This window comes from Lathamus discolor, chromosome 16 (genome assembly GCF_037157495.1).
Source record: "Lathamus discolor isolate bLatDis1 chromosome 16, bLatDis1.hap1, whole genome shotgun sequence".
Taxonomy (NCBI): domain Eukaryota; kingdom Metazoa; phylum Chordata; class Aves; order Psittaciformes; family Psittacidae; genus Lathamus; species Lathamus discolor.
The window spans coordinates 1538988-1555229 of NC_088899.1; the positions used below are offsets into that span (position 1 = coordinate 1538988).

Below are 16242 nucleotides of genomic sequence, written 5' to 3' on the forward strand. Positions count from 1 at the left end.
TCCTGACTTCACTTCAAGGCTGGGGATCTTTTAGGCTATGCCTGGATAATTTGACTGGTTTGAGTTGGAAGGGACCTTAAAGCTCATCCAGTTCCAACCCCTGGCATGGGCAGGGACACCTTCCACTAGAGCAGCTTGCTCCAAGCTCCATTCAACCTGGCCTTGAATACTTACACTTAGACATACTGAGAGTGTGTACTCATGCAAGTATCTAGGAAGATAAGCCAGGTGAACATAAAGTTAGGTGCTGTTTTCTGTAAGACCGAAGTAGTGCTGATGCCAGTTGTCTAATGAATATGTCTTATTTTGCTTATTCAGTAATTTTGCATAGAATTGTTTCCTTCTGACTTTATATAAACTTGCAGAACCTGCTCCCTGGTGTCAAATCCATTCTCTCAGGGCCACTAGATCTGTTTGTGCGAAATTTGGCAATTAGCTGTCTCTTCGTTTGGTGTTTAATCGAGGACAGGCATGCTTGGTTAGAGGCAGTGTGAAAGGGAGAAACTCCTTAGGGTTGCGTCACTGTGATGGCGTTTTCACTGAGGAAGAAATAGTGCTCCATGTGTACAAAAAGGGTGGTGATGAAGGCAAACATCCTCCTCAGCTTGCTCTCAAGCGTGCTTTGGGCTTTGCAAACCATGTAAGAGAGGAGAACATAAGGAAAGCAGTGAGAAGGCTTGTTTTGAATCTTGCTGTCTAAATATTTAGAGCAGAGAAATGCAAGATGTTGGCATGTGGCTCTTGCCTTCCTGTGGGTAAGAATCCCTGGTACCTATCAGCTGAGAGACTGTTTCAGAGTGTGTCAGTGTTTAAAGACCTCTTTTTCTCAGTGTGGTTGTAAAACCAAGATCTCTAGCTTGTCCAAAGGTGGTTGACAGGGGCTGGAGAAGGACTCTTCTAATGACTTAAAACCAAAAGCAAACTACACCAACCAAGCAAAAAACCTAACCCCAAAGTTTTCGTCTTGGAAAGGGGATTTGGTATTTAAGCATGCTCTGCAAAGAGTGTTTCTGCTTGTCTGGTCACAGAGGAAGCATTGCCTGGCCATTGAAGTGGTACTTTCTAGCAGAGTAAGTCTTGTCTAGGCTGGAAAATACGCTTTTTGCTTTAATGTTTCTTCCTAAGGAGCCAGCTGTACTGTCTGAGTGGGAGTATCTCATATAAATGATGTTTATGATTACTGCCCAGAGGGAAGTAAGACAAGATATTTCTCAAATAGAACTTTTGCTAGGCTGGAAGCCAGGTTAATGCCATGAGGAGTGGTTGGTGTGTCACAAGTTTTCATGGGTCTCTTTAGATCCAGTCTTGATTTCATGTTTCTGTGGTACGTATAAAGTTGCTGTGGAACCTGGGGTCTGTTTTAGAAGCAACTTCCTCTTGCAGGCACAGCTTTTCTGTCTGAAAGGAGGGGAACTGTTGCATACTCCCCAGGTCTTAGATTTTATTCTGTCATGCACAATCTCAACAGGGTTTTTCTCTTCCTTTTTTAAAGCTTTATCGTCCCATACAATTTGCCTGTTGCCACATCTAGCAGTTCTTTTGGGGTGGGGATAGGTTTTTCAGTGACAGAACACTCTGCACCTTTATTAGGTTCAGATATGAATGTTATTTGTTAGCTGTCTAGTCCATTTAGATTGTCCATGTATTGCCTTTCCCGGAGAGCAAGATGTAATATTGTGTAAGAGTGGTATGCCCTGGGGTTAGAGAGATACTGTGGGGTATCTCTTCTTTCCTGAACTGTATAATAATAGAGGATAATCACTACTGTCCTTCCTGCAGCCCATGACAGACCTGGACACAAAGATTCAAGAAAAGGCCATGAAGGTGGACATGGACATCTGTCGGCGAATCGATATCACAGCCAAGCTGTGTGATGTAGCGCAGCAGCGCAACTCTGAAGACGTTTCCAAGATATTCCAGGTGATTAGGCCATGAATTTTCCATAGGGTAGGACAAGGAGTGAGGGGACAAGAGGGAGCAGCGTTGAGGAGTGTGGTCCAGGTCATTTGCCTTCTCTTGACATTTCTCTGTGCAGGCATATTTTCTTCTTTCTCAGTCTTGGAATATAGCTCTCTTCTCAGTAGTATTAAGAGCACAACATATAGAGAGTTTAAAATAAGAAGCCTTGGGATGACCTTTAAGGCACACTGTTAGTCTGATGCTAGTCTACAATGAATGCAGGGAGAAAAGCATTACAGGGTGTAGGTTTGTATAAATGGCTTCCTTACATTTGTTCCCTTCATAACTGAAGGGTTTTAAGCTTTTACAATTGTTGTCTGAATGTTCTTATTTCTGGCTCAAGCTCTGAGGCCAGAAATAACACTTCTGTGCTGGTGAGCTATGACTGCTTTGAACTAGAAACTCCCCTTGCTTTCATTGAGCTAATGTGGCTCCTTGGTGCTAGTAGGAAAGCGATTTAATCTGCTGCAAAAGCAAGCAGTTACAGCTCTGTGTGGAGCAAACCTGTAACTCCTGATGCAGCTGGTCTTCTGTCCCAACTGCACTTTCAATTGTGATTAATCCAGCTTCCTTCTACTTTGATCTAAGTGTGTCTTTGAGTAGAGCTGCCATGTCTTTCAGCTCAAAGGTAACTGCAGAGCACACTTTTGGTCAAGCATGCAGTAGTTAAAATGATCATCGTGGAGAACAATACCAGTAAGGGATGGTTTATATGCTGAGTATAGGAAAAGCTAAAGTAGGCTGGGAGTGGACTGTGTGTTTGTGACTCTGTGGCACGATCTGTGGATATCTTTCATGTTCACAGTCCTCAGATGAAGAAGTGATCCTCTGCACCCTTTGCAGGGGCATCACTTGAGTTCTCTGTATGTTTCTGAACTTCATTTCTTTGAGGTTGTCCAGGCATTTTCATGGTTCACTTTAACCCTTCTTCTGTCAACCTGATGATTGGCAGTCTGCCTCTGCTGCTGGGGTGGGAATGACCCTGAAATCAAGGCTACCTAGAAAGGCTTCCTGTCTGCTCTTTTGTGGTGGTTCAATCCTATGGTGGTGGCAGGAGAGAGGGAGAGTTCTGTCATTGCTCTCAAGCCTGCTGCCTGGGCACTCCTGCCAGCTTCTGCTTCTCCCTGTATCATTCTAACCTCTGCATGTTCTCTGGTCGATCACAGACCGCTGCCAGTGAGCAGATGAACATCTGTAGAGTGCTGGCAGCCTGCAGCTTGCTTTGCTCTTCCCTGTTCTGAACTGCTTCCTTGTGCTCTGTGTTCACCACTCATTAACAGATGCAATTCCCATCTTGAATATGAGCAAGCCCTGAATTGCTTGGGACCTGATGAACAGTTATATCTGCTCACACCTAATGCCTCTTTGTCTCTATTTCTGCCCCTCATGGTGCAGCACCTTCAGTTGAACCTTCTAGTTACTGCTCTTCTCTTCAATTAAGGTGGCTTCCAAGAAGAAAGAACGCAAGCTCACATCTGATGATGACCTCTCTGAGCAGGATGGAGACAATGGCAGGTTCTCTGATGATGAGGTCAGCTGCTCATTGAACATCACAGATGAAATGAAGCGCATGTTTAATCAGCTGTGAGTATCATGAACAACATGGGGAAAGCTTGTTCTGAAATGCAGACTTAGTCCCAGAACGCTTGAGCTGCCACATACGTGAAGGTTTTCTGGAAATTTAAATAAAATGAATTAATTTTCGTTCCTCCCTTAGGTAGAGAATATAAAAAATACAAACATCTTTTACTGCTGTTATCATAGAATTGTAGAATAGTTTGGGTTAGAAAGAACCTTAAGATCATGCAGTTTGAACCTTCTGCCACGGGCAGGCACCCCTTCCACTGGAGCAGCTTGCTCCAAGCCCCTGTGTTCAACCTGGCCTTGAACACTGCCAGGGATGGGGCAGCCACAGCTTCTCTGGGCACCCTGTGCCAGCGCCTCAGCACCCTCACAGTAAAAATTTCCTCTTTATGCAACCTAAATCTCCCCTGTTTCAGTTTGAACCCCTCACCCCTTGTCCGATTACTACAGGCCCCCTTCAGATGCTGGAAGGCTACTATGAGGTCTCCAGGCTGAACAGCCCCAATGTTCTCAGCCTGTCTTTGTATGAGAGCTGCTCCAGCCTCTGATCATCCTCGTGGCCTCCTCTGGACTTGCTCCAACAGCTCCATGTCCTTCCTATGCTGGAGATGCTGGAAGTGTACACAGGATTCCAATGCAGTACTGTTATAACAGTAGCAAACCAAGAAATATGCAACACCATAAAAAAAGTACAAAACATGAGTCTATTCTGCATATTTGGCTGAAAATCGGATTTCTAGAGTTTTGGAAAGAACCTCACTGCTGCTTGGGCTGGATGGAATTTGGGAAGGTCACTGAAAGCTCAGTTCAAAGCGGATACAATCTTCTCTAGTATTTTGCATGATTTTTCAGTGGAGCTGTAGGCAAATGGTAGTTGTGGGTCTGTCCAGAAGATCAGTTCTAGCTGGTTTAAGTCTTGCTGCAGAATGTAGTCTCCCCAGCTGGAAGGTCTGGTATTTATTTTGCCTAAGACTCCCAAATTGGAGTCTTTGGAAGTTTGTAGCACCTGGGAAGAGACTCTGCACCTTGGTGGCACACAAAGCAGTGCAGGAGGCTGGCTGGTTCTGTGCCCTGCTGTTGCCTTCTGTTCTAGAAGTGATGGAGGTGGCCACAGCCTGGTGAGGCTTTTGAGGGTCTCTGCTGTTTTCTTTTGGCAGAGAATAACCCCAGTGATCACTATAGATCTGACTTCCCTAGCATTGAATAGCAGTGACTTCTGCCAACTCCTGCAGTGACTGCAGAGGGAAGAATTCCCAGTGTTTTCCCACACAATGTAGGACAGTACAGTAGTACACAAGAAATATTCCAGGAAGCACTAACGCCTCTTCTGTTGTCAGCTGTTCCCTGAAGTTCTGTTTTCATGGAATGTCTTTCTTTCCACCTGAACTTCACATTCAGGAGGGCATGTTTCTTGCAAAAGTCATAGATAACTCCTCTTGTTAGGACTCTGGTTTTGGGTATCTTTAGGCCCTTAGTAATATTCAGTGTAATAAATAGGTTTTTGACTTCTCTACCACTAAAACTCAGTGTGACAGCAGAGTGTGTAGGTGTTAGAAAAGCAAGAGGCTAAAATTGAGCTCCCAGGTTTGTACTGCATCTAGCTTTTAGTTTTGTTCCTAAACCTGGCCTGTGATACCTGGTTTTAATTGGTGCTTCTCATGAAGTTCTTGTCTCCTGGTCCTATTACACATGGCACAAAGCACTGCAGGACTCTTGCAGATATGTTCAAATTGAACATATCTGATGTAGAACAGGGTTTGTGGCTTATTGGGGATGGTACCTTTCTAAGGATGTCTTAAGGTCCTTTCCAACCCTAACTATTCTATGATTCTATGTCCGGGTTTGGGGTCTTTGTGAAGTAGAAAATACACAGCTGAAGAGCTTATCTCATTCACAGAAACAAAGCAACTTGCATTTTAGCTGTTACAGACTTGGATCTTTACGTGTCTAGTAGTAAAAAGTCCAAATGTAGTCAGTTTTGAAGAGCATGTGTCTGAAGTAAGCAGCAGCCAGAACTGGAGCCTTTGTGCTCTCTCACCAGGATAGCTCTTGCAAAAAGGAACTGATGTGAAAAAGTTGCATTGCAAAAGGCACTATTCCGTATGTCCAAGTTTATAGGGTTTTTTGGTTTAATGACTTTTTAAAGTCATGCTGAGTCCAGGCAAAAAGCCTGTCTCTTGCCAAGCTCTTCAGCCTCCTGAAGACAGTATTGGCCTCTGCTTCCGGACTAAGATGTTATCTGCTTAAAAGGAAGTGAGCTCAAGTCATAAAAATGCATCAGTCTGAAATGAGCAGGCTGCTTCTGGGAGCCAGTTCAGGGTTTTGTCAGGCCTCCCTAGCAAGGACTAGAAGCAGCTACTGGTGTTCTGCTCTGCTGCTGTTCAAACCAAAAGGGACTCAGTGCCTTCTAAAACTTTCCTTTCTTACACAACAGAACATACTAAAGGGGCTTAACCAAATAACAAGGTTAAAGGCCACTCTTGCCACTGTTTGTTCTCAGTCTTAAGCGGCTATAGTAGTATCTTTGTTCAAGTCAACAGTGAGTATTTCTGCTCACCTGCACGCTGCTTTGAGGCTTCAGTTTTCCCTCGTTGTTACTTTTGGGAATCATGGTTTTTAAGTGCTTCAGGGGAAATGTTGGCTGAACTTCAACATGCAAAGCCGCAGGGAGGCTTCTGGTGGCTGTTTCTTGTAAAACTCCTCACACTGTGTTTGGGCTCATTTTCCCATGTATAAAAAGAATAGTTTCAAACATTTTTGTGGCTTTGCAAACAGGGGAAACTAATGTGCAGCACCATCTGGAGGACAGAGCTAGGACTGTGGCCTGCCATCAGGGATGTTAACAAGGAGCTTTTATTCTGCTTGGGGGTGGCAAAGAGCCCAGGAGTGAGGGACTTGGACAGTGGCACAGCCTGTTTGTAAAACCTGTGAGGATTTTCAGCTGCTGCATTGTTTCCTTCACTTGGTTCTCATAGCCCCTTTTTTCACGATTAATTAGAAGGATGATTAATTAGAGGAGTGGGGCTGGAGCAGTTTTCACTAATGGCTTTTCTGTTCCCTTAACAGTCGTGAGACATTCGATTTTGATGATGACTGTGATAGTTTAACATGGGAGGAGAATGAGGAAACGTTGCTGCTCTGGGAAGACTTCACAAACTGCAATCCTTCCATTGACCTCCAAGGAGAGGTGAGTTTATTTCTCTTCTTTTCTCAAACTATTCTCTGCAGGAACTGTACCCCTCAGCTGCTTTCAGCCATCTGAGCCTTTGCGTAATTAACTGGTCATCTAGTTTGCCACACAAACTTGCTTTGATTTAAAAATCCTCTTAGTGCTTTCTCTCTATGGTTGCTTTTCAGTGTGTGCTATCAGTTTATTTGTCAAACTTCATTTCTTCTGCTCCTTCAAACTGAGTATTTGAAAGTACCAAGTGAGTGTCAAAAGATCCAATGTGTCTGGGTGTTGCAGGAGCATCACACGATCTGTCACCCTGAGCAGTCATTTATCTCAAGCCCCGTATCTTCTACACGGCATCTCTGTAGATCATTCACGTTTTAATTGTCAAAAGAGTACAGTAGCACACGCAATGGCACAGTTTAGTGAGGAGGAAAATAAACTCAGTGTGGCCTGTGGAAGATGTTAAAGCATGTATATCCCATCACAAACAAAGAAGCTGTGGCTGCAGGTCTGCGTAAGGCCCCAGGGATCTTCTGAAGCCGTGAATCTTCTGCTTCCATCTTCTTAGTCAATAGGATTCTCCTGGCATTGGTGGATAATAAACAGCTTGCTTTTAATCCTTAAGATCCCACACTAAATAAGCTAATGGCTGCATGCTGCCTCATTCGGTGACTCCTGAGCCTTTTTAAACAAGCCTGAAGAGTGATTGAAATGCCAAGGTCAGGCTTTGTGCGGGTAGTCTTTAAATGCAATGCTATTATTTCATTACTGAGCAGCACAACAGCAGTAGGTAAGAAATAATCCTGCCTCCTTCCATCAGCACAGTAGTGTGAAGATGCTGAGGCAGCAGTCTCCTGAATATTGTCTTGTGTTGACTGCCAGGAGTGTGTTAATGTTACGTCTTCCCGTTTGTATATCATCTGGCATCCTCTGAAACTGCAGAGATTACTTAGAAGTGCTAGGGCTGCAGAAAGCAGTGTGCTTAGCTACATGTCGTCTTTTTGAGCAGGGAGAGTGGCAGAGTGATAATGTACAGCCATGTGCTGGAATTAGTGACAGATTGATTTGCATATACCCATGTGTGCATGTATAAGCACAGCTATCAGAGGAATATTGCCGAACTCAGGCCTTACGTGCAAAAACTCTATAAAGGTTTTAAGCAGCTTAAATCCTTCTAAATGAAAATTATACAAGGAAAGGGTAGATTTGTCTTGTAGATGGAGATGCAGAATAAAGACTGCTCTGACTGTGCCTGGTCTTTAACATTGTGCTTTACATGTCTGAATCTTCCTTCCAGTGGCTTTATTCCTTTCAAGTTCTTACATGGTGCCATAGCCACCTTCTTTTATGACCTTCCTCCTTAAAGCACTTCTGCATATAAAAGGATAAGTGGAATGATTCTTGTAGCTATAGGCTGGATAGCCTGGTGCTGATACCAGGCATGATCCTGATAAAGCTGCCTCAGATATGACCAGAGGATGGAAACATAATTAATGCTCATCAGTGCAGTTGCATTAAGTTGATCATTTTCTTTCTGGAAAAGGGAGATAGGTAATAATGTGAAAGAGGGAACAGTGACGTTGCTTTAGTCTCTTTGTGACAGCATGAAATAGTGCTGTATGTTTTGTAGCCCGGACTGTACTGACAATCCGAAGTGATGATGCTATGGGAGCTGCTGTCTGGCAGGATGTTTCCTATGGGACAGCATGTGTTCTTGCGTGTGGCATTTTCATCAGTAGTGGGCTGGAGTGAGGTTGCTTTATCTAGCAGTTACAGATCTCAATAGGAAACAATTCATGCAGAGCATAGGTGTGAGCTAATGGAAACTGAAAGGACTTGAGAGTCATAATATGCAATTGGAAAATGGGTATTCCAGAGCAAAGCTGTAAGTAGCACTATGGTCAATGCAAGGAAAACAAAGCTTCATGGCTGGAGAGCAATTGCAATCTAAATGTGATCAGACTGTGAAAGCTTTGGGAAAAACCGTGGGTTTGGTTCTTTGGCAGCACCGGGTGTATGTGTGTGAATAGCTGGAGCCTTGGTCTGTAGGTCCCTTGATCAGAGACTTTGTGTGTACAAAGCCACGGTCATTGTACAGAAATGTGTTTTAAGAATCAGAATATTCCCTGCCTGTGTAAAAGTGTATTGAGAAGAATCTTTGCATGAAAGAGCATCACAAGCTCCATTTCTGAGCAGGTTAGACACGAAAACCTGAATTCCGTGTTACATTCTTGCTAATTCTTTGTGTCTTCCTTTCCCCTGCAGGAGGAAAACCTGGGAAACTTGATCCACGAAACAGAGTCTTTCTTTAAAACGAGAGACAAGGAATACCAGGAAACAATAGGGCAGATAGAGGTAAGGAAGTGGTGCATGACAATAGGGATATTTTCTAGTGGGTAGAAACATGCAGTGTTCTGATCCAGTATATACACAGAGGAAAGATGGAATGTCTGTCTATGTAAGGGATTTTCCTCTGACATACCCTTGGGGTTCTTTTCTAAATACCATTCTCTGCACAGCACTGTTACTGAGTAAGCATAAATCTGTAGCTGGTAGAGAGAGAACCTTCAGAACAAAGAGAGCAAAAATGCACTATTACTCTTTCTCCCCTTGCATATCCACCGTCACACTGGGAAATGCTTTCCAAGATGTGGCCTCAGAGGTTGCCAGACACAGCAGCTGTAGCTTCTCCAAATCTCTGCCCTGCCTAGAACATGCTTTCATTAATTACTGTGTGTTGACAAACAAGATGCTAAGCAGCAGGAAAAAAAAGCAACTTGAGGGCTGCTTAAAACCAGTGCTGAGCTCTGATTAAATTGCACTTCGTCAGCTGATGAATGAATTGCTGGTTTACAACACTGAGGTTAAACATAAATGGTGTGAATGCTTTGGCTTGGCACTGGACAGCTTTAGTATCTCCACCAATATATAAATGCAGTGAAGCTGGGAGAAGCTGTTACCATCTTCCCTTAGGCTGAATATTCTCTCCTATTTCTTACAGCTGGAATTGGCCACAGCCAAGAGTGACATGAATCGTCACCTTCATGAATACATGGAAATGTGTAGTATGAAAAGGGGCCTGGATGTCCAAATGGAAACCTGTCGTAGGCTTATCAAAGGCTCAGCTGACAGGTAATAAGATGTCACCATTCTGCCTGGGGTGCTTCAAGAGGCTTGGTTTGTTTCCTGCCAGTTGTTTTAAAGGCAGTAGTATCATTTTGTCCTTTGGATAAGGTTCTTTGTTCAAATACCTGTCAAAAAGGAACTGTGTAAGTTACTGTGTGTTCCTACACACAGTAACAGCTCAAAGAATTCAACAGCTGAGGGTAAAACCAGGGATCGCTAATTTGGGTGGATGTTTGGTCTTAACATTATGGGTGTGGAACTCTTAAACAGAAGCCGAAATTAAACCTTGACTTTGGGTTTATATGAAGAACTTGGGTTTCAACCTTCTCATGTGTTAAGGACCTTATACTGTAAAAGGTTTTTCTTAGCTCTTGCTTGCCCCCAGTGCACATCCTGGCTTCAAAGAACAAGATGCTAAACGTTTTTAGAGTTTTCAAGTTTATACTTATGGATGATGAAACTCTCTGTATGATGTTCATTGTCCATTTCCTCATCAGTAAACCTAGGGCAGCCTTTACATATGTACAGGAGATGGCAGGAGTGAGGTGGCAGCATGTGGGCTGTTTTACTACTGGTATTTACCATAAACCAAAAGCTTAATGTTAATAAAGTACATTGAAAAATGTTTTGGGAAGTGAAAGTCACCATTTTTTTCAAAGGTTCATTTTTCCCCCCTTTCTGTCATTGATATTTAATTCCTTGTCTAAACCTTTCTCTAACTTTTCCTGCAGAAATTCTCCATCTCCCAGCTCTGTAGCCAGCAGCGACTCAGGAAACACAGATGAAATTCAGGATGAGTTGGACAGAGAGACGGATGTGGAGCCCATGGTCACCTGATACATAGCTGGAGCATTCCAGTGAAAGGGAAGATACAAGAAAAGATTATAAAAGAATACACTGATGTGGGGGAAGATAACAATAAGACTCGTAAGCCCTCACACAGGGTTTCTAAGGACTCATTCCTACACGCATCCCCACCCCACGCAAGGATTGGTGCTGTAAATTTCTATTGTTCTACAAATCGTAAATGCAGAGTCCTGTAAGAAAACATGGTGTTTTAATTGTGCCTTTGCCCCAAGCTGAGCCACTTTGAGCTCCAGTGGAATATTAATAGCAGGTGTTTTTATACAAAATATTCTTTCAACAAATCCTAATCCATTAGCAGCAGAGAACGGTGCTGCAAAGGCTCTGGGTGTTTCAAGAAGCTCATGGTTTTATTGAACTGCTGCACCCATTGGCAAAAGGAATGCTGGCAAAATGAAAAGTGAACCCGAGACATTTATGGTGCAATTACCAAAGTCTGGCTCCAAACAAGAGAATTGAACTGTAACAATTTGAACTGTAGCAGTCCAAATTGAACTTGAAACATTTAAAATAAGAGCAGGGGTAGAGACAGCTTTTCGGATTAAGCAGTTCTACAATATTAACAGGAATTTCTCTATTCCATCCTTCTGGCTGAAGGAGCCTTTGAGATGTGTTACAAGCTCTCTGCTCAACTCCAGAGTCTGAAGAAGCAGCAGGTCTCAGCTCGGTGGCAAAGCAGGGGACAGAGGAGGGTTCCATGGGGTGGGAATATCCCTGATAAACTTCTATGCAAAAAAAAAAAAACCCACAAAAAAAAAGCTCGCCTTATTTATCTGGAATGTTTGGTCCCTGCTGGGAAACAGTTATCTCTTGGGAAAGGAAAGCTAAAACCACATTTGCACATGTTAGTTATCTGTAGAGCTTCTTTTGAGGAGGAATGTCATATTACAATGCCTTTGTTTCCAGTGATTGGATTAGGAGGGGAATCAGCCCTTCAGTTCTGGTGTTGTTTTGTGTGTTCTCTTTTTCAGGATTCTGTTTTTTAAACCATAGTGTTTGCAGATTTGACTTTGCTGACAGGGAGGTAACTCCATTTTATGCTGCTTTCATGATGTTTAGAGTGGGATAGTTTGAAGCATCAGGATAAACTGACATGCAGTAGGATAGACATAGGCTTGAGACATGACACTGGGAGAGTTCCAGACCACTGTTCTTCAGGAAAGCTGAACATCAGGAAATACTGTAATCCTTTTTAGGGCGTAGTAAAATGAATCCCAAACTACTGCAGCCCTAGAATTAGGGAGGGACAGCTGTGTGCTTTCTCTGTGAGAAAGTGAGGAGACCTAGACTTTGTCAATCTTTCTGTATTACAGAGGAGAAAGCAGCATCAAGAGTCTCGGTGGTGTTTGGGGCAGCTCTGTCATCATCAGGTATGGTTATAGTGGGAATTGTAGCACCTCAGCCAGGTAAACAGGGTATAAACCTCAGCCAATAATTTTCTGTTTGTTTTTTAGACCAAGATTGAAAGTGTAGTTAATACTGCCTAAAGGTAATGGTGTAGTTAACTAGCAGTTGCAAGACTCCGAGTAAATACCAAATGTGTTTGATTTCCTGCCAGGAAGCTTAGAAGCTGCTGTGTAGGAGCAGTGCTAGGACTGGACAGGGAGCTACCTGATTTAAGCACCTTCTCAGTGTTATGTAAAGGTAAGCTGGTCAATCTTTAGGTCCCTGAGTATTGTTTCCAAGCTATTGGTCTGAAATCAGTGGAACTGCATTGTAAGCATGCACCCAGTGTAAATCAGTGCTGCTCTCTTCCAAAAAGAGTGCAAATGTCTCAGCATATGGCACGTTCCTGAGCAGAAGTGCCTCTGTCTTGTGCAGCTATGCAGAGGGACAGGACCTCAGAGGTTTTCTGTTCCCCCTGTAACTGTGGGTACAGTAATGTCTAATCAAAGTTTCCCATGTTGCTACCTGGATTTTCACCACTGTTCAGCTCTGGCTCCTGCTTAGACACAACGGTGCTTTTAGGCTACATGAATCAAATGGGCTCCTTATGGTTTTCAGAGTGGGGAGGAGTGCTGGGATGATCCATGTGGATCCACAGTGTGGAGGTCACGATCCACAGTTGATGGCTTCTGTTCAAGAAAACAGATCCAAGGATATTCTGGTGTTTTCCTTACTCAGTGCAGTTATTTATAGAGTAGCTAGCAACTTCTTGGTTCCTGTGGTGTGGGTTAGGGGCTTTTTTCAAAGCCTCTTTCATCATGTAAAATGTAGATAGCTTTTCTCTGGAAAAGAATCCTTATTCCAAAGTGCTCATTCCTATTATTTCTTAGGTGGCCAAAGTGGTAAATGTTACGTTCACTAGGGCTACAAGTTGGGGGGGGGGGGGGGTGTGGGAGATGGGATATTTTTGTGAGGGGGCTGGGACTGCATGTCTTCAATCAAGTACTCTTAAGGTTTTGAAGCCTGTATGAACTTCAGCTGCTAATACATAGTTTCTCACGAGGCTGAGAAACCATCTGCCAAAGCTGAATGTCTGTGATGCTTTAGTGACGTTGGTGGAGGCGTTGTTAAGCAATCGACTTGCACAGTGACCCAGCCTTGGTGGAGGCTGTCGTCTGGCTCTCCTCAGTTAGGAAATGCTCTTTGGTACTAGAGAAACTGAGCAATTTCAGTTGCCGTCCGGCTTAGCTGCTGCTGCGTTGTGGGGTTTGTTTCCTTTCAGACTCGGTGTCCTAGTAGGATAAAGGCTGAGAGTTCTTGAACCTGGGAGGTGTGGTGAGGGTAGGAAAGAGTAGAATATCCTGTTTGCCAGCGAGAGCCAAGTGAGGAAGCAGAACTTCAGCTGTAACAAGGTAGCTGTAACCTCGGGTTTATCTCATAGCCATAATTACAAGGAACATCTGTAGTAGGGTTGTGTCTGTTGGGAAGTGTAAGGGTTGCAGGGCTAGAGTAGAGGGTTTAGAATTAATGTGTATGGTGGTGATGTGTATGACAGTAAATTACCATGGTTGTTGGTGTCTGTTCCTTATAAGCATATTTAATCCATTTTTAAAGAAGAAAAGGTGTTTTCATACTCGGGATCAGGGGTTTATTTTTATTTAGGCTATGTAGGACTCAGTGGATCACCAGGGTCGGTCCTTGAGAGTTTCCCTCGGAGGTCTTTGGTTTAGTTTCAAGCGATGCTGCTGACTTAGCCGACAGTGGTCCTGTTCTGTTCGCATATAACCACTCCATAGAAACCAGATCAAAAGTTTGCCAGAAAAAGGTGAAAATGCTGGAAATTATTTTGATGACCTCTTTTCTTTTTTTTTCCTTTGTAAAGCTGTAAATACTTTCTTTCTGTTTTCTATTCTTACTGCGGTGTCATATTGACACGTTTTTAGACTTATCGATCTGAAAATCCTCCTCATTGTGTCTCATTTTTTACACGAGGATTTCAAGGAAGCAAATTTTTTTGCTTGTTAGCAGTGTACTACTCGATCCGATTCCTAAACTGGGTTTGTACGACACAACTGTTTTCAGTACACAAATGGCAGTTGCTTTTGTGGATGCATGTTCAAAAATGTCCAAAGAATAATGTGGTACAAATGTGTTTTTTCAGAGACTTAGTAATTATCATGTTAGCTCACACGAGTTGAAGACAAAACTCTTTAAAGGGGGGGAGGGATGTAATGAAACTCATCGAAGCTAAATGTGTGTTCTATTTATAAAATCCCACTATATAGTCTATTTTTATTAGAGGTTTTTAAAGTGCAGACAGAACTCTGTCAGCAAATGCAATTATTCCCTTGGAAAGTACCTCCTGCTCTGGTGGGGCTCCAAATTCTCTAGTGGTTTCAAGCGATAATGTGGAAACAGTATGACAGGTATGGCTGTGAAGCACTTGCCCATCGCTTCCTTGAGCAAGGGGGGGAAAGCAAACAGTTAACAGCTTTGCTGCCACTGCAGAGTTATTGCTGCTGTAAAAACACCCATTGTGGTGTTTTTCCCTTTCCCTGATTGTGAGGGGTTCTGCTGTGAGGGTAAGAACCTCTGTCTGCTTCCCTGAATGATAAGAATCACAGAATCACAGAATGGTTTGGGTTGGAAAGGACCTTAAGATCATCCAGTTCCAACCCCCAGCACATTGGGTTGTGCCACAACCTGCTGTGGCACAGCAGTTTTAAATCCTGCCCCAGAGCATCTTTTGTGTTCTACCTGCCTGGAAGATAAATGGTGTTTGTCCACACGTAAATTGGAATTAACTTGATGAAACAAAATAATAGCTCAGAATTGCGCCTGAATCTACTTCTAAAGATGCTTCTAATCTGAGATTATTCATTTTTAGTAACCATTCTTGCCAGCAAAAGCGGAAGTTGGGTCATTGGTCCAGGCTTGGCAGAGGGAAAGCCGCAGCGATTGGGGGGGTGCTCACAGCCTTGCCACAGCGCTGCTGCGGTCTCTCTAAAGCAGCGATTTCCTTTTGTTTCCCTTGGCTCTGGAAAAACGTGGAAGAATGTTCGTGTTGGAGCGTGCGGGAGGACAACTGCAATATTAGGAAGTCTCTGTGTTTCACGTTTGAGTGCTTCATTTTAGAGCTAATGTTTAAAAAGCATGATATATCACAGCAAAATGAACAAATCATAGTGCTTCCATTGTTAGTAATACCCTGATGAGGATTTTCCGTATGTTTCTTCAGGACTTCTGGTTCTTTTTATTCTTTTGCACTGATCCAGGACTTGGTTGCAGGGGAGCACACAGGTTTTATAAAGCTTTGCCTTCAGTGTTAAGTCACCCAGCTTTAAGCTTTTAGTACAATCAAACTTCTGTTTGACTTTTAAACAAGAAAACAAATTGCCGGCCAAGGCAGCATGTAGTAACCTGGTGTTAATGATGCTGGTTTTAGAGGTGAACTAGAGACACAACCTGCCAGATTCTTAATTCAGTCCCTTGCCATCCTGGTTCTGGAGAGGGGAACACTAAAGGCTTGAACACAAGTCTCTGGCAGAGCAGTGAAAACCACTTGATTTGTTTCCTTTTGTCTGTTTTTGTGTGTAGTTCAGTGTCTTAAGACCCTTCCGCATTTGCGGGAGCCTTTCAAAGCTTCTCTTTTGAAGAAGCAACAAATTGTGTTTAAGCAGTGGGTATTTGCTGCTTCTAGAACTCAATTCCCTCCTAATTTAAGGCACTCCAGCAGTGAAGCACTTCTGTGAGCAGAGATGAGGCTCACAGGTCTGGCTCACTCTTATCTTTGGAGGAAATAATGATGATGATGCTTAAAACCAACCCCAGGGTGGCTTCAGAGCTGTGTCATAGCAATGCAGAACACTCCCTGGTTGTGGGCTGCCCAGACTGGTGACCCCTGCACAGATTTCATCTGAAATCCTGCAGTTTTGTTTAAATTAGAGAGGGTTGAGGATGGTTAAAAGCTTGGTCACTAAAAACACTTGTGTAATGTGATTTCACCAAAAGACACTCAATTCTGTCTTTAAACATCTGTGGCTAAAGTGTATGTTAGCTGAGTTCTGCCCCAAAACTAATGATTATTTATTATTTAAGGTGTTTAAGTGGAGGGTATTGATGCCTCTTTCCCCTTGCTGTGTCACTTC

At 43.3% G+C, this 16242-nt stretch overlaps 1 protein-coding gene across 1 annotated transcript in view; it reads left to right on the forward strand.

Moving 5' to 3' along the window:
- Positions 1 to 13025, forward strand: part of IFFO2 (intermediate filament family orphan 2) — a 40449-nt gene extending 27424 nt beyond the window's left edge. Inside the window, 6 exon segments of the mRNA XM_065696276.1 lie at positions 1780 to 1920; positions 3401 to 3543; positions 6610 to 6730; positions 8984 to 9073; positions 9720 to 9850; positions 10576 to 13025. Coding sequence (XP_065552348.1) covers positions 1780 to 1920; positions 3401 to 3543; positions 6610 to 6730; positions 8984 to 9073; positions 9720 to 9850; positions 10576 to 10681 — 732 coding nt within the window. The 3' untranslated portion in view covers positions 10682 to 13025.
- The last annotated feature ends 3217 nt before the right edge of the window (positions 13026 to 16242 follow it).